We start from the raw sequence: 25,813 nt of genomic DNA, 5'->3' as shown, positions 1-25,813 counted from the left end.
AGGACAAACAGTTCTATTTTTTTCGAGAATTCTGCTCTTATATCTGACTAAAAGATTTTCCAGTTAAGTAGTTAATATGTGTATTTAATGGTGTGGATTCCATCACTCCTTCCCTGTGTAGGAAATAAAATGGGAAATCCTGTCCTTCTGTCTTCCAGTTTTAGCTCTCTCTCTCTCTCTCTCTCCCTCTCTTATGTAAGAATACACACACACACACACACACACACACACACACACACACACAAAAGGACCAAACCACATCTTTTTCAAAACTTATTAGTTGCTTATTTTAAGTACCAACCACAGTGTTTTAAGCAATGATTACTTTAAGAGACCATAGATATACCCAAACAAACAGACTTATAATGTTAGGTTCCCCAATACGTCCTCTTTTTTTCCTCCTTTTTCTTATCAATTGTACCCACCATTATGCAGAGGTAGAATCCTCCTAAGATTTTCTTCACAATAAAGATATTTAACAGAAAACTTACGTTGAATTGTGAATGGAGTATTCTAAACATCTTCATTAGTTAATGAATTTATTTCCAATTTTTTAAGTACATATAATTATCATAAAATGGTAAGAGCTAACAAATAATTTTCATAAAAGGTAAGAGCTAAATCAAATAGTTACAAATAATTTTCATAAAACAATGAGCTAAATCAAAATATATGCAATTTTACAGAACAAGAAATTATTTTTGAGCTTCAAAATCTTTTTTTGAGATAAGGTATTGTTTTTATTGTTTCTTTGCCACGAACAAACATATCAACTTTTTCCCTCTTTTCTTTTTCTTTCTTTGGCTGGGGATGGTGGTGAGGTGGGCCAGAATTCAGTTTTAACCATAAGAATGAAGGGATAAAGCCCAGCTACTTACAGCCCCACATTCATACTATTTTATATTAAAAGGCAACATTATGTCTTAAAACACAAAGAGTACTATTTAATTAAGAAATAATAAATTATTAATCTAATTATTTTGTGTTATATATATGTCTGTATTAATTTTAATTGTTTTGGACAACAAAATAAGCTTACCTAAGAACTGCTCCAAGTTTTTTCTTTCTTTCTCCTTCAACTCTTTACGTTTTATATCTTTGCACTATTCTGCCTCCAGCTAAAAACTCCCTGTTTCCAGATAATATATCTGATGTCTTCAGTTTTACTGGTTTTTTTCATCCGGGATTAAGAAAATCAAAAACAATTGATAATGCAGATGTAGAAATCTTCATAGGGTATGTGTTTGTGACAAAGAATAAAAGATTTCACCTCCTTAATAATATTGTCCTGGGGATCTAAAGAAGAGACTGGAACACTGGTGTTTATTACCTTCTTAGTAAAAAGGCCTGATGTCGTGTATGTGTGTATATGTGTGTGTGTGTGTATATATATATATATATGTATATATATATATATATATATATATGTATATGTATATATATTAAATGGTACCTCCTAACAGAGCAAGGGTTAGCAGTGCTATGTATTGAGCAAAGTAGTGTTCATAAGAAAACAAGCAATTTTGGATTTAGAGTCCATTGTCACTCCCCTTTGAACATGGTAAATCCCAGGCCTTTGATGGCCAATAATCTCCTCTTTTACAGAAAGCTGAGGAGGTTGGCATTGTTAAATATTCACATATAATTTTACCCAAAATTGCAAGTCTTGTCACTGAGACCGATTAAGGCAAACCATGGCATTCTCGTCCGCTGCAGGGGAGAATAGAGACCACTACTTTCTGAGTACTTATCACTTCCCAGATAGCAACAGGTGATTATGTGGGTTATTACATTTAACCCCCATAGGTATACTTAAGATAGAAGTGCAATGCCCATCTGAGAACTACAGAAACCCAGGTAAATGTTGCAGGTTAGGTTTCTGCCTACATTCCCAGTTTGTAAATACTACAGCTGGTATCCAAAACCAGAGCCCATTGACGCAAAAACCTGTGCTCTTTGCCCTGCATCTTGCTTTCTACCGTTTTCCTGTCTTTTTTTTTTCCCAATACAAGTCCCCTACTGTTATTTTTAAAAAGTTGTCGTTATCCGTTGCCAAAAGCAGCATACTGTTCAGATAAATGCACTGACTCCTGTCCCAGAAAGCCACATGTGAGTTTTCTAGCCATAGCCCCCATCAAAGTGGCCACGAGGCTGTGTTTATCTTTTATTTACTTTCCTCTTCTTCCCCCTCCTCTCCCTCCTTCTCCTCCTTCTCTTCCTTTTTTTTTTTTTTTTTTCTTTTCTGAGATTGCTATTTTGATTGCTGTTTAGAAAGACGTTTGATGGAGAAACACTTCTCTCTGCAAAGATAGACATGCATAACACTACAACCTGAGTTGCAGTTTGATGAACTTGCCCCCAAAATGCTTGGGGTTGTTTTGAAGTGACCAAGACAGATTTCAGGATGTTGTGATTCTTTTCTTTTCCTCCAAAAGAAGAAAAAAAAGAAAGATCAACTTACTGGGTACCTAGGGGACCATTTCATATGACTAATTTATTTTCTTTTAGGTTATTTTAACTCTTACAAAACATTTATTTTCTGTAGTAATTTTTTTCTCTTTATTTGGAGAAAAATCCTACTTCGGTGGACAGATTTTTCACTTGATTTAAAATGGTGACTTTTTTTGGTAAATTGTGTCATCTGTTGTTTCTTCAGGGTATTTTGCATTTTCATGAAAATGCACTGTCTTAAGATTCAGTGAGAGGAGGGGCAGTCAGGTTAGGAAAATGTTTTACTGTTGTTGTTAAGGCCTATTATACCATGTCAAGAGTGACAGGGCATTTTTTTTCTTTAACACATCCTGGTCCAGTTAAGGCTGAGATTCAGAAAAAGTGCTTGCACAACAATTTAGCAGGAAAGAAAGCTATTTTAAAAGTCTTTTGGGAACATGTTTGTGAAACAGGAAAAAACATAAAATTGAGTTGATAATAGCACTCCATAAAGGTTAGACTCGCTGAAAGGGACTTGCCATCTTTTTTTCACAGGGAACGTGTTGTTCTTAAGCAGCAGTTCTCACTTAAGCATGGCTTAATTCAGCAAGGAGCTTCTTCCTGTGTAACTTCTTTTGCAATGGAATATCTATTTTTAAATTACAACCCAGATTTAGTCACAGGACTAAATAATTAAAAATAAGCTGTGTTTGGTATGTGCAAAATTACAGCAGTTGTAGAGTACATCATGGGACTGGGTGCCTGGGAAATGTTTCAAGTCACATATCCAGGTTTCTCCCCATTGATTTCCTAAAGATTCTCAAGTTCCTTCAAGCCTGCCCCTTTACCCTTACTCACACAAACCTTGCTCTTTCATGAACCTATGCCTTTGTGTTTCTAGTTCCTAGTCTCTAGAAAGCTCTACATCTATCCTCTATCAACACACAGTCTTCCTTTTGAAGGAAGGAATTCCTTAAATTCCACCAGTGTTTTTGAAATGTGCTCCAATTCAATTCCATGTACATCTCTTAGAGTACACTGTCTAATCCTTTCCCATTATAGACAGTGTTTCTGGAAAAAATGGCACCTTTTACTGTTCTATTATATTATGATGAGTGTGAACATTTTATTTCAAGGCCCTTCCTTACTAATTTCCAGAACTATCTAGACAAACACTCTCAGGCATTTTCTTCTTCAGAATATCTCATCTGTACTCAGATATTTTCCCACACTTGTTTTCCTCTGTTGTAGACCCTATATTACTGACTGGAAGCCAGATACTCATATTAGAATTGGGGGGATTCATTTAGGTTAATTACACTCAACTGAATTCTAATATCTTCATAGTTTAACCTTTTTAGTATCTCTGACTTTTAAATATTGCTTTCCATCCCCATCATTATTAATCTTAGTTCCAGCCTCCATGATTACAGTATTTTCTTGCCTCACTTACTTAGAAGTCACTGCAGTATTCTAATTCATCTCTGTACAACTGCCCTTGTCACCATCTCTGAATTAACCCTCATACTTTGTAAAATGAAAATCTTGACGTACTGTTCTACTACTTAATTCCCCTACAATTATTATTATTATGATTTTTCTGCAGCTGGGCTAGCAAATATTTTGAATACTTGTCATTCCTTCTTAGGATGATGCCCATGGCAGACATCACTGATGCATCAGTGATGCTCACTGAGCCTAGACTCAACCTCATCACTGCTCAGTGCAGCAATACTGCCTGCCATCAACAGCAAATCAGAGTAGGCATAGAGATGAAAATCTATAGCCTAGAGCGTTAAATCAAAACTCTTCAATATGACAGAAAATATCATCTTTAATTTGCATCCCTGTCTTTCAAGAAAGCCTTATCTCATAAGTACGTGCATCTTTTTAGCACCTGACACTTCCAAATTACTGATTTTTTGAAACTCCACATAAATGTCATATTCTATATGTTTCTCTCTACATGCATGAGCGTGCACACCCACACACACACTTCTCCTATCTAAAATGCATCATTCTATCTGATCAGACACTACAAATATTTATTGACCATCTATAATACTTTATTATCTACATTTGTACATCTTTTTCCCCTACAAGATTTTTTACTATCTCTAAGGTAAAAAATTATAGCATTTCTGGATCCCCAGTATTTAACATAGCTTTTGATATATATATTTCAAACAAATAAATTTTATATTCAAATGAATATACTAAAAAATATTAAGGTGGAATTATGTTTATTGGTTGTGAGAAAAAGAAATCTGTAAAGGAACAAATTTTAGTATTATCAACCTTCTGTTTGATTCTTTATAAAAATAATGAAAAATAGAGTTAATTTTAAATAAAGTGTGCATTTACTTGAGACACATATTCCCTCCCTCTTTCTTCTTTCCCTCCTTCTTTCCTTTTTCTCTATTCTTCTTTCACTTTTCTTTTACCTATTAATAACATCATAAAAGGGAAATATTTGGGATATAAGATTTTTTTCTCGTTGTGCTAGGTTTTTGTTGCGGCACGTGGGCTTCTCTAGTTGTGGCATGGGGGCTTAGTTGCCCCATAGCATGTGGGATCTTAGTTCCCCGACCAGGAATGGAACCCGCATTTTCTGCATTGGAAGGCAGATTCTTAACCACTGGACCATCAGGGAAGTCCTGGGATAGAGGATTTTTAACCAGGGTTTATTTCCAAGAATGAACCAAAGTTCAATAATTTCTCTTCTCTTTCTTGCTAATACTCCTGTGTGCTATTTCTTTGTTGTTATGGTTTGTAATCACACAATTAAAATATGCCTCAAATGAGATAAAAATATCTGCATTTTTGTATACAAATTGTCAGTTTCTACTCCTATCAGAAAATGAAATAATGCTATAGAAATGTAGAGAAAAGAAATTACTGTCAAGAGAAAAGAGATAAACAACTACAAATCCTATTTAAAACTAAGGGAAATTTTCTTAGATATCATTATACTTTTTGCTCAATTGTGTACAATGGTTATTTTAAGTAAACATATTTATTCTTCAAGGGAAATGTAAAATTTTTTTGTATGAGGTGAAAGCAAATTTCAATGCAAATGTACTTTTCCTTACAAATCAAAACAGTACTAAGCATGTAAAATAGTGTTGATTGGGTGTTGTTGAACATGAGATAATGCATCAAATTGAAGGGACAACTTAGTATACATCCATGTAAACTAGGCAGGTTTTTTGGTCAATGTATTTTGGTTTACAACATGAAAATTATTTGTCCCTTGACAAAGAAGAGAGAAATGAGACTAGATGTTCTACTAAATCTAGTGTAAATCTTCCCTTAGATATACACACCTTATTTTGCATTTACTTTTTAAGATATAAATCATATAACATATAGTCCATCGATTTAAAGTGTATAATTCAATGGCTTTAGCATATTCACAGGGTTGTGCCACTATCACCACAATCTAATTTTAGAACATTTCATCACCCTAAAAAGGATCTCCGTACCCATTAGCAATTACTCCCCTTTACCACTCTCCCCCAGCCCAAAGCAACCACTAATACGGTCTCTGTTTTTATAGGTTTACCTGTTCTGGACATTTCATATAAAAGGAATCACATAATATGTGTCTTTTGTGGCTGGGTTCTTTTACTTAGCTTACTGTTGACAAGGTTTATCCATGTTGTAGTATGTATAAGTATTCCTTTCTTTTTATTGACAAAAAATATATCATTTGGGGGATATATCACATTTTGTTTATCCATTCATCAGTTGATAGACATTTGAGTTGTTTCCACTTTTTGGCTATTAAAAATAATACTGCCATGAACATTCAAGTACAAGTGGTTTTTTGGATATATGTTTTCATTTCTCTTAGGTAAATATCTAGAGTAGAATTGCTGGGTTATATGGTAACTCTATGTTTAATATTTTGAAAAACTGTTAAACCACTTTCCAAAGCAGCTGTACCATTTTACATTCCCACCAGCAATGTATAAAAGTTACAATTTCTTCACATCCTTTCCTACTTGTTATTGTCTATCTTTTTCACTACAGCTATCCTGGTGGGTATGAACTCATAACTTATTGTGGTTTTGAATTGCATTTCCCTATGACTAGTGATGTTGAACATTTTTTTCATATGCTTATTGGTGATTCATATATCTCTGTGGAGAAATGTCTGTTCAGATATTTTGCCCATTTTTAATTGGATTGTCTTTTTATTATCTAATAGTAGTAATAGTTCTTTGTATATTCTGAATACAAGTCCTTTACCAAATACGTAATTTGCAAATATTTTCTCCCATTCTGTGAGTTGTCTCATCATTTTCTTGATGGTATCATGTGTAACACGAAAGTTTCTAATTTTGTTGTAGTCCAATTTATCTTTTTTTTTTGGTCACTTGTGCTTTTGGTATCATGTCAAAAAATATTGCCTAACCCAAGGTCACAAAAATTTATTCACTTGTTTTCATGTAAGAGTTGCATTTACTTTTTGAATTAGCTATAAATATCTTATTGCGGGCACATATTAGCTGTGGATTATCCAAGGGCATATATGGTTAAGGCTATTTCAAATTTAGAAAAAAACAATCACATCATAGATATATTGGGTGGAAAAAGTTAGTTTATGAACTCATATTGGCTGGGCTTGGAATATGCTTTGGAAATGAATAATGATGTCCTGCCTTGGTAAAAAAGAAAATAATTTGGAGATATTTAGATTACAAGGTATAAGAGAGATTGAAGTCATCTTATTTTACAGGTCAGGAAACTGGGGGCTGGCAGCGTAACTATCTTAGGCTCGGTAAAGCTAGGCAGAATGCAAAATGGAACCTTCTTAGTAATCTTTCCACTACACTAGCATTTCTCAAATTGTTAGTTAGAAACGTGTTGGTTGCAAGAGACAAAACTCCAAATCAATCCTGTTTAGGCATAAAATGTAACTTGATGGTTTTTCCCTGATAACATTAAAAGAAATGTCCCAGGGAGAATTTTGACAGTACAGATTGGATCACATTTTCATGCCTAAATCAACCTAAATCAGAGGATTGTGCTAATCTGACCAGTTTTCAGTCACTTCCTACCTCAGTAGAGCAGCCTCACTTGAACCAGAGGGAACAGATTTTCCAGTGGAAAGAGAGGTTCATTTTTTCAGGGAAAAAAAGAAAGTGTGCCAGACCAACAGTATCAACAGAGTTCCCGTGGTTCCGAAATGCTGAGATATGCTAGTAGGTGGTGTTTAAAAAAATTTTTTTTGAGAAAGATTGAAAACAAATAACAAAAATACCATAACTTTTATGATGGACTATTACGTTAATTCAAATTAAAACTCCAGCAGAATTATATACTTTCTGATTTTATTGTCTGAGGAAGAAAACATGTTTTCGCATAGAACTTGATTCCTGACTTTGTGGAAGGGAAATAGGTATAAAGCTCGTAGTCCAAAGAGCTGGAAAGATGTATTTTGTTTCTATGCTCTTGGGCAAGCAATTCTTTCCATATTAGATCTCCTGGAGGGAGATTGTTCCATCAAGTACAAAGCAATTTTTTTCAGGTTCCCACCTACCTTTTACTAATTAGGCTGATATTTGGCCACTTGCCTCTTTCAAATAAAAAGAAGGTGACCAAAATCACCGGAAATGGCTAATTATGCCCACAATGGGAAAATTATTCCCATGAGTAAGTACTTCAGAGTGTAAAATGAAGTCCTAAATTTAATCACAATATTATCTCTCTTTAATGGTTATTCAACTATTCACCCTGGAATGTTCATTAGATAAGCAAGTAAGCATAGAGTCAATGTTTTTCTTTTTGGTTCCAATACAATGTTAGTAAAGGCTGTTACAGTCAACCTAAAATTAAAGTCAAATTTGAGAGGTTTTATATCTTGTTTTTAATTGGATTAGCATGTTATATTCTTTACAGTGTGACTGATTACAATGTGTACAATTTGCTAGAGTTTTAGTTTATATAAGCTCAGCATTAGGAAATATGCAGTTATTTATTAACTAGATGGATATTATATTTGGAATATACTTGTTATCATTCACTTAACTCAATATTTTCATAACTGATTTAAATGACAATAGAAACAATCATATTATTTCTACAGAAGATAAAAAGTCAAGATGCTTATCATGATCACCTTGAAATATAGGATTAATTTTCACCTATAATGCTATTGAAATTGTAACAAATAACTTAAAACATGTATGAACTTACTTATATTATTAAAAATTTTAATGTGATATAATAATAATAACTAACATTTACTGTGTTCTAAAATGTTTAGGTACATTATCTCATTTTATTTTCACAATAGCCTTTTGGTTTAAAAACTATTTTGCAAATGAGAAAACTATTCTTAATGAAGTTTTTTAACTTGCAAGTGTGAGGCTGAGTTGGGTTTTAAAATCAGGAAATCTTACTCATATTAGTAATCAGTACAACTACTGCCTCTACTTGTAACTGACCTCACACATTGTCCCTCAATTATGCTAATTATAAATATCAGTTGGATATTACTTTATTTCAATAACTTTGGAAAAAGGAAAACTGTATCTTTAGTAATGGGACAATATTTACAATATATGTTTTCTTAGCATTTGGAATTTAATGGTTATTATTAAACTAAGGTGTCATTTCAAAAATAAAATACTTTCTGGAGGTTTTTATGAGAGTTTTTATTGCCTTTTTAAATATTAGATGTGTTTTTATACTAAGTCACTCATAGGATTTTGATAAATTAAATGTAATAATCTTTCTTACTCTTTCATTAATTAACTTGTTGGGTATATTGTTGCATCATTTCTTAACATGTCCTGTAATTTTTGGCACTGTATGATTTTTAAATTTTTACCTAAGTCATTTTCTGTTAAATGAAAAACAGATAAAAACCAATGTAGCTAAATTTCAGAAATTGTTGGTTTCCAGTATTAGGAGCATTAAGGCTATTCCAGTGATGATGGTAATAAGTTTAGCTTGGCCTAGATGAACTGATCAGATTCCATTCTGAGAAGTCTGGCAAGGGGGCTTATGAGGAAGTATGTTTGCTTTTCTAATTTCAATTTTCTGCAGTGCAGAAGAGAGAACTAGCCCTTTTTTTTTTTTTTTTTTTACAAATGGCCTTTCAGAAGTAAGAATGGCTCTTAAAAAGAGGCAGTATATGAAGAGGTGAAATCAAGATGCGATTTTTTTTTTGGCCTAGATACCTTTTCCCTGAATTCCCATGTAACAAAAGAAAGAGCATCTAGCCAAATGGTCCACTTTCCACTGTCTTAGATTCAAACTCAAACTCCTTTTGGGTAATTGGTAGTAGGAGACCTAGAGAAAGTCTTCCTGAGCCAGAAAAAATTTCAGGAAAGACTTGGTTTCAAGGATACTTGGGATTTGGGTTACTTTCAACAAAACTGTTCCTATACTAACCATTTTTTTCTTTTTATATAAATTTTGAACCTTTATTCAATATTTAAATTTATCTTATCCTACTCTTTTGTTTTACAAATGAGACACCTGAGAAGGTATGTAACCTGCTCAAGCTCATTGCAAGTGTACTGACTGAGGCCCAGCACTAGCTTCCTTTCTTAAATGTTGTGAAATCATCCTTTTTTAGAACCTCATGAATGACTCTTATGGACTGTGTTTAAAAGTACTGAACGAATCCTCTAAAATCAGTGTAAGATTACCACTATCTAACTTGATAAATATTTTCATTGAGAGCAGAAATCTTAACTTGTGTTCACTTCTGTCTCCGTGCACAACTAAGTGAAAGTAGTTGCTCAAGAAATAGGGTAAGATGACTAATTGAATTTCTAGAAGTACTTCTTAATCTAAACTGCATTTTAAAGTGCTTGCAAGTGAGACAATACATGTGTTTTTGATTTTGGTACCTTAGCAGAATGGCAAGTCTGAGTTGTCAAGCCATTTACTAATATAAGTTAAAAAAAAAAAAAATCAAATGTCACAACATTTCTAAGGAAAGGAATTAAAAGAAGAAATTGTGCCAGAAAAAAATTATAAATGTGTCTTATGAATAAAAATAAAATGCAATGCAATGAATGAATGGCCGGTTAAATAAAACAACTGAATAAGCAAAATAGAAATGTATTCTGCACTTTTTAAACCTTAATTATCCAAATAAATGACTCAGTCCTCTAAGTCAGGATGGTGCAGGACAAAGGGGCCCAGATTTAGGGTCAGAGAATCTGAGTTCTTAGCTTTGCGTCAGCCCTAAGCTTCTATGTGACCTTGGCCAAATCACTAAAATATGTATGCTGGTTCATTCAGTTGAGATTAGCATTGTGACAACTGATTGAAATAATATAGTAATAATGATAATAGCAAGAGCTAATGCTTATTGTGTATTTATTATTAGACAAATTCTTTATATCTATTATCCAATTTAACACACTGACAAGATGAGTTATGATAAAAATTCTAGGCAACATTGATTCAGCCACTACTTGTACACCCACTTTCAGGTCAGGAAATAGATTTAGTGAGTTTAAGTGTTGCAAGAGCTTAAGTTTGAAAATATGGCTCTCTGACTCCAGCATACCTCTTCTAACAAGGATGCAGTAGCAAACAAGAAGCTAAAGATCAAGTTGAGTACCCATTTTCTAGTTGGGTAAACCATGCAGAAAAAAAGTTGAATCGATTTTCTCAAAATCACACAGCAATTTAGGAGCAGCTAGAAAGAAATTCTGCTAGCTAACGTGATTGCCTTGCAGTATAATGAATACATAGACAGTCCCCAACTTACAATGGTTTGACTTTATGATAATGTGAAAGCAATACACATTCAGTAGAAACCCTACTTTGAATTTTGATCTTTTCCCAGGCAAGCAATATGTGGTATGACATTCTCTTGTGATGCTGGGCAGTGGCAGCAGCTGCAGCTCCCAGTCAGCCACAAGATCATGAAGGTAAAAAACTGATACACTTACAACCATTTTGTACTCATAAAACCTTCTGTTTTTCATTTTCAGTATAGTATTCAATATGTTACATGAAATATTCAACACTTTATTATAAAATAGTATTTGTGTTAGGTGATTTTGCCCAACTGTAGGCTAATGTAAGTGATCTGAGTATGTTTAAAGTAGGTTAGGCTAAGCTATGGTGTTCAGTAGGTTAGGTATATTAAATGCATTTTTGACTTATGATATTTTCAATTTATGATTTATCAGGAGATAACCCTATCATAAATTGAAAAAGATCTGTATTCTAGAGTTAGGAGGAATGACTGACCAGTTGGGAAGCAGAAAATTACCACTTAGTTTTGATGGGAAAATTAATTTTTGATCAGGTAAGTAGTTGTACCTAGTTTTTTCTCACAGCTGTAAAAAATTGCCACAAATTTAGTGGCTTAAAACAACACACCGTTATTATCTCACAGTTCTATAGGTCAGAAGTCCTATGGGCTTGGCTGGTTTCTCTATCCCAAGTCTCACAAGGCCAAAGTCAAGGTGTTGGCAGAGCTGTGTTTTCTTCTGAAGATCCTGGAGAGAATCTGCTTTTGGACTCATTCAGGTTGTTGGCAAAATTCAGTTCCTTGAGGATGTACAGTTGAGTCCCCATTTGCTTGCTGGCTGTTAGTTTGAGGGCCACCTTTATCTTCTAGAGGCCTATTTCTGGTCCTTGTACATGAGCTCCTGCATGGCACAGCCAGTAATGGTGCATCAACTCCTTATGTTGCCATATCTCTTCTGCTTCCTTTCTTCTGCTGCATCACTCTGACCTTCCTCTTCTACTTTGAAGGGCTGGGTTTAGGCCTACCAGGATAATTCATGAGAATCTAGGATAATCTTCCTATTTTAAAGTCCATAACCTTAAAATTGCAGATTCTGGGGATTAGGTATGGAAATCTTCGGAGGCTCATTATTCTGCCTACCACAGTATTCTTCTGTCTATCCCACTGGTTCTCAAATTTAGCTGTATATTCCTGTATCACCTAGGAAACTTGATAAAATGCTTATACCTGGGCCATAGTCAAGATGAATTGAATCTGAATTTCTTGGACTACAATCCAGGCAATGACTTTTTTAAGGTATCAGAAAATTTTAATATGTTTGAGAGGGTTGAGAACATCCCAGAACACAAGCTTTCTTCAACTTGATTAAATTCATTTTGTAAGTAACCTACTCAAAACATACTTGATATACCCTCTTTATGCCCCCACTTTGCTAGGGTTTGGAGTCACAGAGATTAATATGATGCATGTCCTATTCTTCCTGTGCTCACAATCTAGAGGCACAAACGGTACAAAGGAATAATTACAACAGTACATGAAATGTTTTAAAATAGGATATTTGAATAACTTGCTCTGGAAGTTCTCAGATATTAATTATGCCTGAGAACACTGCAGAATATTTTGCTTGATTTATACTTAATAGTACTTTTAAAATAGTCTGGCTAGTACCTAGGGACAGAGGAATATAAGTGTGTCCAGGTTTCAACATGGCCAAATGATGATGATGTATTTATAATGTGCTTCCCAAAATTTAACAGGCCATGAATTTCCTCAGGTGCTTGCAAAACGTGCAGATTCCAAAGTTCTGAAGGTTCTGATGCAGAGGTTCTGTTGTGGGCCCTAGACATTCTCACGTGTTCAGCAAGTTCTGGTGGTGATTCTGATACAGGTGATCCATTAACCCACACTCTGTGGAATTCTGTTTTATGTTACAACAGTAATTTAGTAACTGTTCATTAAATAATGAAAACCCCAAGCCATATTATAAAAAAGGACTTACAGTTTGATTTTCTTACATCAGTAACAGATCTTCAGGAAAGAGAAGTCTATTTATATTTTAATTTTCTTACTGCTGCATGGATTGAAAGTGTTAGGAACATTCCAGGTCAGGATGGGGGTGGGGAATTAAAACCTTATACTGGAATTTCTTTCTCAAAGACTCTAGTGGAAGTAAAGACAGTAATTTGCAAGAATCATTCTAGCACAAAGACTTACGTTTTGCCAAAAAATAAGCAGTGAGGAGAGAATAACAGGTAACCAGGTCTTGTACTTGGATACTTGTTTTAGTGGCACAATCTGTTCCACATAGTATAAAATGACAGAAAGAAGTTTGCATTTGTCATAGACATGTAGAATATTGAGATTGAAAAGTGCTTTTCCCTTGTTTTGATTCAGGAGAAATATAGCTTGTTTAATATGCCATAAAGGAAGACATGTAACTAGATAGGAAACAGCCTCACTTTGCTCACACAAAGGTTCAGGATACTTAACGGCAAATTAGATATGTGTGGGAAATGCTTCTGTTAGCCAACTTTATAGTGACTGGATAAATAAAAGGAGGAGAGAATATGGCTTAGGGCCTCTGAAAATCCAAGATATTTTGGAAATGAAGGAGTGGAAAACAAAAGTTGGGTTTTTTTTCTTAATCTTGGAGTGAACATACACTTTTAATATTAGGGTTAGGTGACTCAACTAAAAATAAGAATTATTATTAAGAAAAATAAATTAATGGAAAATGTGTATATGTATAATAAAAATCTGAGAAAATAAGAAGCGGGTTTGAAAGGCACTGGATTTATGCTTTTATGTTCTGGTAAATTAGTATTGATTAAGTCACACTAATCTATTATGTTTATGTAGAATAAAACATGTTTTTACACTGAAGTAAGTCAAGAAGATTGGTTAAACTTTGTGGACTTGGAAATGTAGAACTGTTTAAAAAAAGGTAGAACTGTCTTGGGCTGCAGATCTACTGAAATTTTAAGAAATGAACCCAGAATGATGCTACATAAAGCCTTGAGTGACTAGGAAGCTATATTTCAAAAGTTAGTTGAGGTCTCAAGTCAAAGTTCTTTCTGTGATGAAATCAATCATTTTAATTTTATTTTGGTGATTCTTTGGTCAAGAAGCTTGTAGACTATTTATAAGCTATTTTTTATTCTATGTGTACAGTAAAGAAAGTTATTTTGTTTCTAGTAGTAGAACCAAATCTTCCACTTTAATTTTGAGGTGTGATAATGAAATGGTATTTATAGGATCCATGAGGCTAGCAGAAACAGAAAATGCCAGTAACTACTACTAGTACCACTGTGATTACAGATTCACTTAAGTTTAAATTAGAGCTTTCTCAGTTTTGAAGAAGTGCTTTTCCCATGAAACAAACCTAAGTTCACTTGGAAAAATCCACTACCAGATTTAGTCATTTAACTTGACCTCCTTTAATTATGTACTTGATCTCTCCTCCAAATTGAATGGGAGCTACTATGTATTTCACCAGGCAACATGCAACTCAGTTGTCAGTAAATGGTTTAACTAGAACTGAGAAATTTACAATAATTTACTTAACAGCTTAGGTCAATTGATATCAAGTGAACTTCAGCAAAGATAAATTTGGAATAAGCTAAACATAGAAGAGAGAACCACTTGCTGAATGAACATATGAGAGGCTGTATACAAAGAACCAATAAGCTAAACCTAGGAGTACAAGTAAACATACTTCTCCTAGTAATAATCATGCCATTACACCTACCAATATGAGGCTCAATCTAAACTGACCTTCATATGTATCTGCAATGGCATTATCTATATGCCCAGTCATGATCCCTCCATTATTGGCCTAGGGAGCTCTTGGTGAAAGAGGTGATTCTTCCATAACTACCACTCGCCATATGTGTCTGCTGGTAGGGAAATTTAATGAGTCCTTCGTAGAGTAGATGCCTCAAGCGAATTGTATCACCACATGAAATGGACATTGCTAGATCTAATGAAGAGTACAGGTGTCCACCACGTTTTTGAAAGACTGGCACCCAAACTTGCTGCTGCATCCTTGATAAAATCAGAGATCATGAACCTGCCCCCTTGGTTAGGAGTGCTACAAGTTTACACAGTGCAGAATACAATCTTGTCCCTAGTAGCCCATTTTCCAAATCGCTAGGGAATAGGGTAAAGAGAGAAAGCTGTAAAAGTGGAATTACTTGCACTGATCAATATTTTGTGAGTTGAATAAAGTCCTCTTAATTATTGGTGCCAGGATGATCTATTGCATGCTAAGAGATATTTCACTAAGATACTTTTTGGAATTCTGATTTTGAAACCCATTAGATAAGCAACAAAAATAACTGCTATTGTTACATGAACTGTTTTTCAAATATGTTGGATATAGGAAAACTTCAAACATGTTTTTTAAGGCACTTTTTCCTTCAATTTTTGAGCCCATGTACACATGGAAGGTAATTTAGTCTTGACTCATGTAAATCATCAAAGCATTGCTTCATAAAAACCTATCTGATTTCCAAATAAAACAATATCAATATTTCTTTACATTCCTGTTTGTAAATCTGTGTGTTTTATATGTATTTAATACAGAAAAATGTGGACGACTAATGTTTTAAATTTGGCTTAAGCTTTATGACTTCCAAAGACAGTACAGTAAACTACTGCTTATTCAATATCCAAACGACCACAGGACTCAAAAACTGAATAAAGGACTTTATTCTGTAGGAAAGTAAACATGCTGATATAAGAACTTTTTTCCCCAATTTTCAGTGTCAGTATAGATTCAAACACTACTTAAAGTCTTCTAATAGAAGAAATGACAATTCACTAATAGTTATGATTAGTATTCCTGATTGTAAGCTTAAAATCCTAAAGTACTTTATTGTTTCATTTGTTTATTTATTTATTCATTGATTTATACAGCAAATGTAAATTAACTGCCAGAGACAAAGGATATAAAGATCAATCAGATATGGTTTCTGCCTGTGAGACACCACACAAGCTAGGGAAATAGATATAACTAAGATTAACACATTCCAATAAATATTACATAAAATTATTCAAAGGAAGTTTAAAATACAGTTTAATTTAAAAGTCCTTTTATCATACTCTAGTTCTTTGAAATTTACTTAAGTAAAAGATTCAGTTAATTGCTAGTGTTTTGACCATCCTGGATAAATGAAAATTGACATTAAGTTTTTCCATATAATGGAAAACAACAAATATTTGTGACAAAACTCAAATATATTGTAAGCAAAACAGATTTTTAAAAATTGGAATAGCTTAATAAAAATATCATTTTTCTAGTGGCATTTTCTTTGAAATTTTAAATTTATTATGGAAATGATTTTGGCTCATTGAAATAATATTAAATTATTATATCAATATTTCAGGTCATGACCCTGGATTTAAGAAATTTTTCAAGACAGTTTTGAGTATAATCCAAGAGAAAATGTGATTTGAGTCTGGAGACAATTGTGAATGTAAGTATTGGAAAATTAGATTTTTCTCATTGTTCCATGCAATAAAAACTAAAATATCAACTCATTAATTTTTGAATTGCAAAAACTTTGATTCATTGTTTTCTCTCTATTACAACACGATTTTTTACATCTAAAATTAATGGAATTCTTCCTATTTTTTTTTTTTCTGGGTTGTATTTTTTAAAGATCAGCTAATAATAAAAGTCCAGTGTAGCTGATTGAAGAGAAAACATTATTTGGAAGATTGCTACAATAAAAAGAAAAGTTTCTTCTAGGTAAGTCATTGATGAGGGCAAGCAATGGCATAGATTCTGTGTGCTAGTTAATGGCATGCTCTCATTGCATGTGATAATGCAAATGCTAAGTAAAATGAAGAAAAGTTTTTTATAATTCTTATTCTAACATTTGCCCTATAATAAAAATCATGACATGTTTCCTAACAAAATCAAATCTAAGTTCATAGTCCACTGGCAAATATCTATTGATTAGATTTTTATCTCCTTTGAAAAATATTTTTTACTCATTCAGTTAAATAAATACTATATTTTATGACTAAACCATGGTCATTTATATTTCATAAAAATACTGCCAGAGTATGTTGATCATGGAACTTAGAGGGAGTAAGCATTATACACGTTACTCCTGCAATGTTTGTCTCTTAGAATTAAGAAGTTAGCAGAGAACTGTATCTATCATTAGAAATACTCAACAGAAATACTTTTATTTGGTATTTCCCATCTCCTGTAAACTTATTTTAATAATATAGATGACTTAGGGAATCTTTTACTTTTGATTAAAAACTTGAATGCTGAAGTGAAGAATAATTTCTATTAAATCATAAGGCCATTTTTATGACTTATGGATGTTAACTCTCAAGAAATTGGCCCAAATACAAATTTTTCCCTTAAACTGTTGAAGAGTCATAAAATTAAAAATAATATTAATACTTATCGGAAATAAAGGTAAGCTTTATAGTAAAATATGCTATCAAAATTTGTGCTTTTATGTTCTCGTGAAACTCTTTACTTTGTACTTTTTATCCCAACTTTGGTAAAGGTAAAGAAAGTGAGATGTTTTCTAATTACTTAAAAATATATCTGTAAGAGGCTTTCCTGCTTGTAAGGCTAATTAAGTTAAATTAAAATGTATTTAATTAAGCTCTTTAGTACTTTAAGCCATGATGCTCTTAACATTTGTAATATGTAAGACTATTAATCCAATCCTTAAAGCAAAATTATTGTGTAGTTTTAACATTTTTTCCATTGAGAGCCATCTATGTTTATTTCATAAATATTGCTAAATTATATTTCTTTTATTTTCTATTGCAGTTTGATTTATATTATATAACATATTTCATCTTGGCTTTAATGATGGAGAAAAAGAGTGTCCTGTATTTTCTGTTTCTCTTGCCTTTTCTTATGGTAAGCATAAATTTCTCTAATGTATCTCCCTATCTATGATTATTTCTGTTTTAACTTCCAACATACCCATAATTGATAAAGGCTAATAACACAAAAATACATGTAGTTATTGGATGCATAAATTAAGTACATTTTTATATCTAATCAACACAGCAATCATTTGTTTCCCTTCAGTGTACCTTTTTAGGCTTTTAGTCCTGTAGCAGGCACAACAGTATGATAGTGCAGTGTGGGTGGAGGGATGATGAACACAAATGTGCGGACGCCAGAGAAAAGCCATTACCAGAGTTCGAAAGAAAAATGGAATGGCTCTATGGTACAGTCGTACATAATAGATGAAATATTTTCAATCAGACCTGCTGATTCTGAGTTAGATCTATTAAAAAAGCAATTCCAACCTGTTGATTTTTCTCCCATTCTGCCAACTGATTGACCTGTATTGATTGAAAAGCACTTCGGAATCATGCACTATGTTTTAAATTAATTTCCTTACCCATTCACTCAAATAATTATTAAGTGCCCATTTTCTGACAGGCATGGATGCTAAGTTTGAGGCAGATGTGTATGTGAGTATGTGCATTCCTGCATGCCTCTGCATGTATATGCAGGGGACGTGGGGCTGGAGGTGGAGGGTAGACTAAGGATGACTAAAAAGCAATTGATGTACTCGAGGGGTCATAGGTCATAGACATTTAATTTTATTTTTATTTACAGAAATTTTTGTTCCTATTTTTCCCTGTTTCACATTAAAACAGTGACTATACTCTTATTATATGTTGAGAAACTCAGAGACATAATCTCACCTAATTCTGTGCCAGCAAATAATTTTCTTGTGGTGTTTCCAAGTAAACCCCACAAAGATTCAAACAAAGAAACTCAAGAAAAATATAGAAAACCTAAATGGGAAAAAAGCACAACTACTCTCCTGTCATCCTTTGTATTTAAAAACATTCTCAAGTCTAGGAGCAGTCCAAATTCTGCACTTCTTAGATGTTATCTTAAGTAAACAGACTGAAATTCAAGAAACAGGATTCCTGTTTCTTCAGCTCCCACCCTCCATTGAGCATGCCAATGAGCTGCACAGGCCAAAGTTGGTTCCCTGTAGGTAGTTCTGTAACAGATTACCAATCTGATTATTGTAATTTAAGGAATTGTGACCGTTTCTCTTGAATTCATTCAGACAATGTGCAAACTTGAGTTTTTAAGTAACAATAAAAATGATATTGATTTTATGCAATTCTATAAACTGAGAACAGGAGGAAAGAATTTTTTCTTGATGTTATAAATTTCCATTTATTACTTGTGCAGCACAACAGCTGCATAAATCTTTATTAAGAGATTAAAGCCAATCAAAGAATAAAAAAGTTAATATTAAATGGTGGTGAGGTGATGGTGAAACTTGAGTGGTGCCACATACTGAGGGACTTTTACTATTTATTTTAAATTTAAATTAAATTCAACTTCCTGCTAGAGAATAGAAAATCAAAAATAAGGAAACAAAATAGGAATAGAAAGATAACTGTTTATGGAAAATAATTAATAGGAATTATGCAAAAGCAAAGAAGAAATAAGGTTGAAGAAAGGTTTATACAGGCTTCATGCTACAAAACAGGAAAAAAAGTCATGTAGAAATTCAAGTATAAGTGAAGCTTAAAATAAAGCTACTGAAGTGGAAGAATATAAATATATACCTTGCCTAAAACCTTTATTGATGTGCATACAATAAAAATTCTGTTTACCAACATCATAAATGAACTTGTCATTATTTTGATTATCAAAATGTAATTATAAAAATGGCAACAATTTTAAGCATTTACCATGTGCTAGACACTTCCCCTCTGTTATCTTGATACTATTTTATCCCATTTACAATAAGAAAGCAGAAGTTTTGGTAGTGGTAGAGGGGGTGGCTAAATATCTTGTCTATTAAATATTAAATATTTTAAACTCCCAGTTAAATATTTTGACTCCCAGGTCAAAAAATAGAGGTGAATTTTGAATACAGCTGTCTGCATTCCAGATACATGGCCTGGAGCTGGCTCCCACAGTCTTCTGAGAGGGAACTGTGGACTATGCTGCTCACTGGGGCCATTGGCAACTCTTGGTGGTGGTTTGAAATTGGACATAGTAGGGATATTTACACCATGGAAATTGGCAAACACTACAAATCAGGAATTTCCCCCCAGAGTCTGATAACCCTGCAGTACATCACTGCACTTACTGTTTTTCAATGTGACAGACTGCTTCTCACAGACATTCTCACAATTCTGAAGTTTTATTTTTCTTTAATCCCTTAGATTCTTGTCATAGCAGAATCAGAAGAGAACCCTGGTGACTTAATTCAGTTGGGTGTTACTAGAAATAAAATCATGACGGCTCAATATGAATGTTACCAAAAAATTATGCAAGACCCTGTTCAACAAACAGAAGGTAAACATGACTAATTTTAAATGCATTTAAAATATTTTTGAAAGAAAACTACCTCATTACATTATTATGGGTCCCTTAGGTCCATTCTTAAAAACGGGTTAATTGCTAGTTTTTCTGGTATATGTGCAGTTTTAATTATTTACTTACGAAGAACATTTTACGATGCAATTATCTTGCCTCTTTTTAAAAATTCTAATAAAAATATGTGTGACAGGGATATTTTTAGTAACTTTTTTATGGTATAAAGATATTTAAAATATCAAATAAGTATGTGTCTTGGATTAAATCAGTGACAGTTGATCTTCAGTTTATGTGATTTGTATGTCTTTTTTTTCAAAAGCTCCTTGATAATAGCTTAATAAAATGACAAATAATTTTTTTTTTTTGCACATAACATACTTTGTGTGATACATTTGGTAGCAAAGCTAATGAAATCCAAGAGCTTCTGTTTCCATTAAGATATTTTTAAGGTATTTTTGAAACATTTATTGAGGGCCTACTAAGTGCCGTATATATGCTTCAATTATGAGAAGGACAAGTAGAGTTGCCAAATTTAGCAAAAGCAAAAACAAGTCCTGTATTTTACCTGGCAACCCTAAAGGCAGAGTTATGTTCAAAATGTAAAATGCAACACTCATAGTGAAACAAAGCAAAATGTGAAGACTTTAGATATTTTAAAATCTTTAAACCATCAGTGGAATTTAACTTTGGGGAAAATATTTGATAGTATAAAATACAATGTTTGTTATATACATGAAATGTTATATACATGAAATGTTAAAAGTAGGTTATTATTAGTATTTGTAACTGTCAAAATGAACTTGCTTGTGAGAAAGAGAAAAAAAGCAATTTTTCCACATTGGGCAACTCTTGAAACCTTAATCTAACTGAACAATACAATTTGTTCATCTTCGGAGAAGTAGTTAGCTATATCTGCCCAAATATTTTTATTACAATATATATTCAGTTAAAACATGTCTTTAAAATATGCCAGACAATGACAAACTATCTGATATTAGCTCAATAGGGATTGAATTATCAAGTAATTAAAATTTGTATACAAATTCTTTGTTAACTGATCTGGCTTCTCACTTTATTCCATTAAAATCTAAGTGTTGGGCTTCTCTGGTGGCGCAGTGGTTGAGAGTCCGCCTGCCGATGCAGGGGACACGGGTTTGTGCCCCGGTCCAGGAAGATCCCACATGCCGCGGAGCGGCTAGGCCTGTGAGCCATGGCCGCTGGGCCTGCGCGTCCGGAGCCTGTGCTCCACAACGGGAGAGGCCACAACAGTGAGAGGTCCGCGTACCGCAAAAAAAAACAAAACAACTAAGTGTTATTAGTTTAAAATTATTGAATTAACACCTTCCAAATCATCTAGATATGTGTGAAAGCTAGCTTCAAATCTAATTGTTTAACAATAGGAATATATTTATGAGGGTTTTATAATAAAATAATTTTGTGATAAAATAAGTTCAAGATCACTGCAAAATAAATCTTCCTCTTGGAGAGGCATAATACACTTTGTAATTTTAAATACTCTAGAAAATCTTGTTATAAAGAAATGTTTATTTTAACTTTGTGTTCTCCAAATCTATTTGATTACATAATTTTTTAATGGAATACCTACTCATGTCTCACTCAAATGCCATACAACACAGTTGGAAAAATTCTAGACCTGGCAATCTATCATGCAGCCAGTGTTGTGGAATCTTTTGGAGCAGTATAAGGACTTGTTTGTGAGGCTTTCTAAAATGGTATCAGGAAATTTTTCTCTGATAGGCCACAAAATGCACTTTATTTAGTAATATGTGGATGCAAGCTATTTATATGAGTTTGAAAATCTCAGGAGGGAAAACAGACTATCTGAGGCTTTTTTTTTTTAACTAGAATTATTTAGATTTTCAGGCCAATAGAACTTTTTCTATTTCTGTGAAGCCTAGATTGATTCTGAGATTGCTGTACAAATCTGTTAATAATAATAAACATCTCATGCAACATTCAAGTTTCTATCTATGTGTGCTTACCTAACAAGGCGGAAAATTACTCTCTTTGATTACAGACTTATAACTTTGGAACATTTTGGTCATTTTATTTCTCTATGTCTTTAAAAAACTTTACATTTTTTCATGTAAGAGGTTCTTTCTCTTAATGTTGGTAAGAAAAGAATGAGAGATTAAACACTCTACTTCATTTGAAAAGAAAAGGAAGGAAAGTAAGAGCTAGAATTTGGTGGAGGGACCTAAATAAGTATGTGTCAGGGTTAATGTGGTGAAACAGGAAATATTGGAATGTTCATCCGTTCACTTCAGAAAATACTATAACTTGCCCTAAGAATACAGTTTCTAAAATAAAACATATTTTCAATTTCCCATAGTTTTTGAATTTCAAGCATAGGGACACTAATTAACCACTACTTTATGGTTAAGAAAACCAGCAAAGATCATGTGATTTATTAAATAAATAGCTACCTTTGAGAATTAGAATTAAAGCTAAACCTCATATTTTTTTAGATATTTCTAAATTTAATTTAACAATTAGTTATTCTAATAATTACTTTGTGAATAATCCAAGTAATTGTTATAAAGATTTTATATGATGCCTTCATTTTCAGTAGATAGTCTTTACTCCATGTCAGTGTGAGTCTACTATTATTTATGTCTTTCTATATAACTAGAGAGAGTTAGTAAGCCCTAATTTCTACTCTCCCCTTAAGGCATTTATTGCAACAGAACCTGGGATGGATGGCTGTGCTGGAATGATGTTGCTGCCGGAACAGAATCAATGCAGCACTGCCCAGATTACTTTCAGGACTTTGATCCTTCAGGTAAAAGCAGAAATTTATATACAAATATCCTTGACATCTATTTAATAAACCCTAGGTTAACTAAATTAGTTTCCTTTTTTCCTTTTTAATTTTAAAGAAAAAGTTACAAAAATCTGTGATCAAGATGGAAACTGGTTTAGACATCCAGCAAGCAACAGAACATGGACAAATTATACCCAATGTAATGTTAACACACATGAGAAAGTGAAGGTAAGTAATAATCATAAATTCAGATTTAATTTACACTATTTTAAAAGTTAGTTGCCGATACAATATTGGAGAAAATTTAGCTAGTGTTCATTCCATTGTAAAGCCTTTTCATCATAAAAACAATGAACAAAAATATCTTTGTAGAAATAATTATTGATTTGGTCATTACACCGAGGAAGCAATCCTGCTAGGTAATTCAGTGTCTCAGTATTGGAGTTCAGAATTTTCCAAATTAAACATACTTTAAAAATGTAAGAAAAAAGAAAATTTTCATCTGTGGTGGAATTCCTATAATTACGGTCAGGAATTGTGCTCAAATAAACAAAATAAGCCCAGCGGGGTTTACGCAGTTCCCTCAGCAGAAGGCTTTCATTCTGACTGGCTATTAGGTCACCTTCACTGGCATTCCCACTTTTAACATCATACATTAAAGTCAAGGTTATTCACAGTTTGTCTCAACAATAAAGCTTCGATACAAAGTGCCTGCATATATTTGCACGTGTGTGTATATTGAGGCAGTTTGTCACAGTGATTAAAGCTGAGTTCTGATTTCTGACTTCCTGTTTCTGCTCCTTACCAGCTGTGACCTTGGGCAAGCTGTAACCTCTCTCTGCCTCAGTCCCCTCCTGTGTAAAGTGAGGATACTAAACCCATCCACAAGGTTTTCATAAGAATTGACTTAATACAAGGAAAATATTTAGAAAACTAACAAGCCTATAGTAAGCATTTGATAACTGCCAGCTATCATAATTATAAATCATGTATTCTTTGCTTACTCAGAGAAGGGTTTGAAGAGAATTATAAAAATACACAATAAAATGGTAAGTTACAATAGAATAAAGACAAAAATCAGAGAAAAGGTCAAAACCAAGATAAAAAATTTATTTGTACAGATCAGAGGCGCCTCTAAATTACTGTTCTGAGACTTGTTTTGGAGCCTCAAATTTGTCAAACGAAAAAAAAAACCCAGTTAGGAAAGAAAGCCTTATCTGGCATTTAAGTCTAAAGAAACAAACAAAAATCATTGATTTAAGGTGCACAAACTGATAGAGTGAAAATTGTCAATGTCCTCCAAAATGATAAATGTTGGTTTTCATATATTATACAACGCAGATCAAGAAATTTATTTCTTCATATGTTTAATATGTGACTCCTAATTTCTTAAATAAAAAGAGCAATTTATAAATTTTGATATCACCTGATAAATTTTCATAGATATTCTTCATTCCAGATGTATTCTAATACTCATTGGCTTGCAAACTAAATGGTAAGGCTATCAGATCACATGTTTTTAAAAATATAAGTTATTTTATTGATTTTGAGCTTACACACATGTAGAATTATAGTATTGATATGAGCCTTAACTTTTTTTTTATCCATACAAATTACAGACTGCACTGAATTTGTTTTATCTGACTATAATTGGACATGGATTATCTATTGCATCACTGCTTATCTCACTTGGTATATTCTTTTATTTCAAGTAAGTACATGTAAAATTTTTTTTTAACTTACTGATTATCTTTGGTGAATGCAGTATCATGTGCATGTTTATCCATGTGCTGATAAAATTTATGAAATATAGATGATTTATAATGTTTAAAATAAATTGAATGTTTAAAATAATTAGAAATATGTTGACTTTATCTTGACTTTATAAAATGTAGAGAATCAGGAGATTGATAAAATATCTGAAGCCTAACTTTACAAAATGAGTATGCATATAAGAATGAAGTCATGCAGTAAAAAGGGAGCCAAAATGAATATGTAAACCTATCCTTATTTGCTTTGGAAACTGCCAAATATTATAGGCCTTCCTAATTAAATTTTCAACTTCTTGGTCAATTTTAGTATCAGTATACATGGTACATTATAAGAACTGGTATTTTGTGCAAAAAATAGCAATGACATTTCATATATATTATTAAAAATAATAATTTCAATATATTATGGTTAGATTAATTTTTCTGGTTTGGGGGGGACATATTTAAAATAGTTTTAAAATTATATTTTGAAATTTACTTGCAGTTTATTCTTTTTTAGGGTGGAGGGAGAGTCAGCTCCAATTTCTTTTTTTTTAATTGAAATATAGTTGATTTACTGTGTTTTAGATATAAAGCAAAGTGATTCAGTTATGTGTGTGTATATATATATATATACACACATATATATGTTCTTTTTCAGATTCTTGTCCATTATAGGTTATTATGAAATATTGAATATTGTTCCCTGTGCTATACAGGAGGACCTTGCTGTTTGTCTATTTCATATATATAGTAGTGTTATC

At 32.8% G+C, this 25,813-nt stretch overlaps 1 protein-coding gene and 1 long non-coding RNA gene across 10 annotated transcripts in view; one reads left to right on the top strand and one right to left on the bottom strand.

The window, feature by feature from the left end:
- The window catches only part of LOC307188267, a 283,742-nt gene that overhangs the window by 2,665 nt on the left and 255,264 nt on the right, over window positions 1-25,813 (bottom strand). The window lies entirely within an intron of this gene.
- The window catches only part of CALCRL (calcitonin receptor like receptor), a 105,005-nt gene that overhangs the window by 43,496 nt on the left and 35,696 nt on the right, over window positions 1-25,813 (top strand). For 2 of the 8 annotated variants that reach the window (XM_079925197.1, XM_079925198.1), the window contains 7 exons: window positions 16,552-16,641; window positions 16,828-16,916; window positions 17,970-18,062; window positions 20,360-20,492; window positions 23,206-23,316; window positions 23,414-23,526; window positions 24,918-25,009. In XM_079925197.1, the coding sequence (XP_079781323.1) occupies window positions 18,009-18,062; window positions 20,360-20,492; window positions 23,206-23,316; window positions 23,414-23,526; window positions 24,918-25,009 (503 nt within the window). In that variant the 5' untranslated portion in view covers window positions 16,552-16,641; window positions 16,828-16,916; window positions 17,970-18,008. Of the gene's footprint in view, window positions 1-11,248; window positions 11,337-12,921; window positions 13,053-16,551; window positions 16,642-16,827; window positions 16,917-17,969; window positions 18,063-20,359; window positions 20,493-23,205; window positions 23,317-23,413; window positions 23,527-24,917; window positions 25,010-25,813 lie in introns of those variants that run through there. The other 6 variants (XM_079925201.1, XM_079925200.1, XM_079925196.1 and 3 more) reach the window with 5 other exon arrangements.

This window comes from Stenella coeruleoalba, assembly GCF_951394435.1.
Source record: "Stenella coeruleoalba genome assembly, chromosome: 6".
In the NCBI taxonomy this organism is placed as follows: Eukaryota; Metazoa; Chordata; class Mammalia; order Artiodactyla; family Delphinidae; genus Stenella; species Stenella coeruleoalba.
The sequence above is the reverse complement of the archived record's forward strand: the minus strand, read 5'-3'. Positions and strand labels throughout refer to the sequence as shown.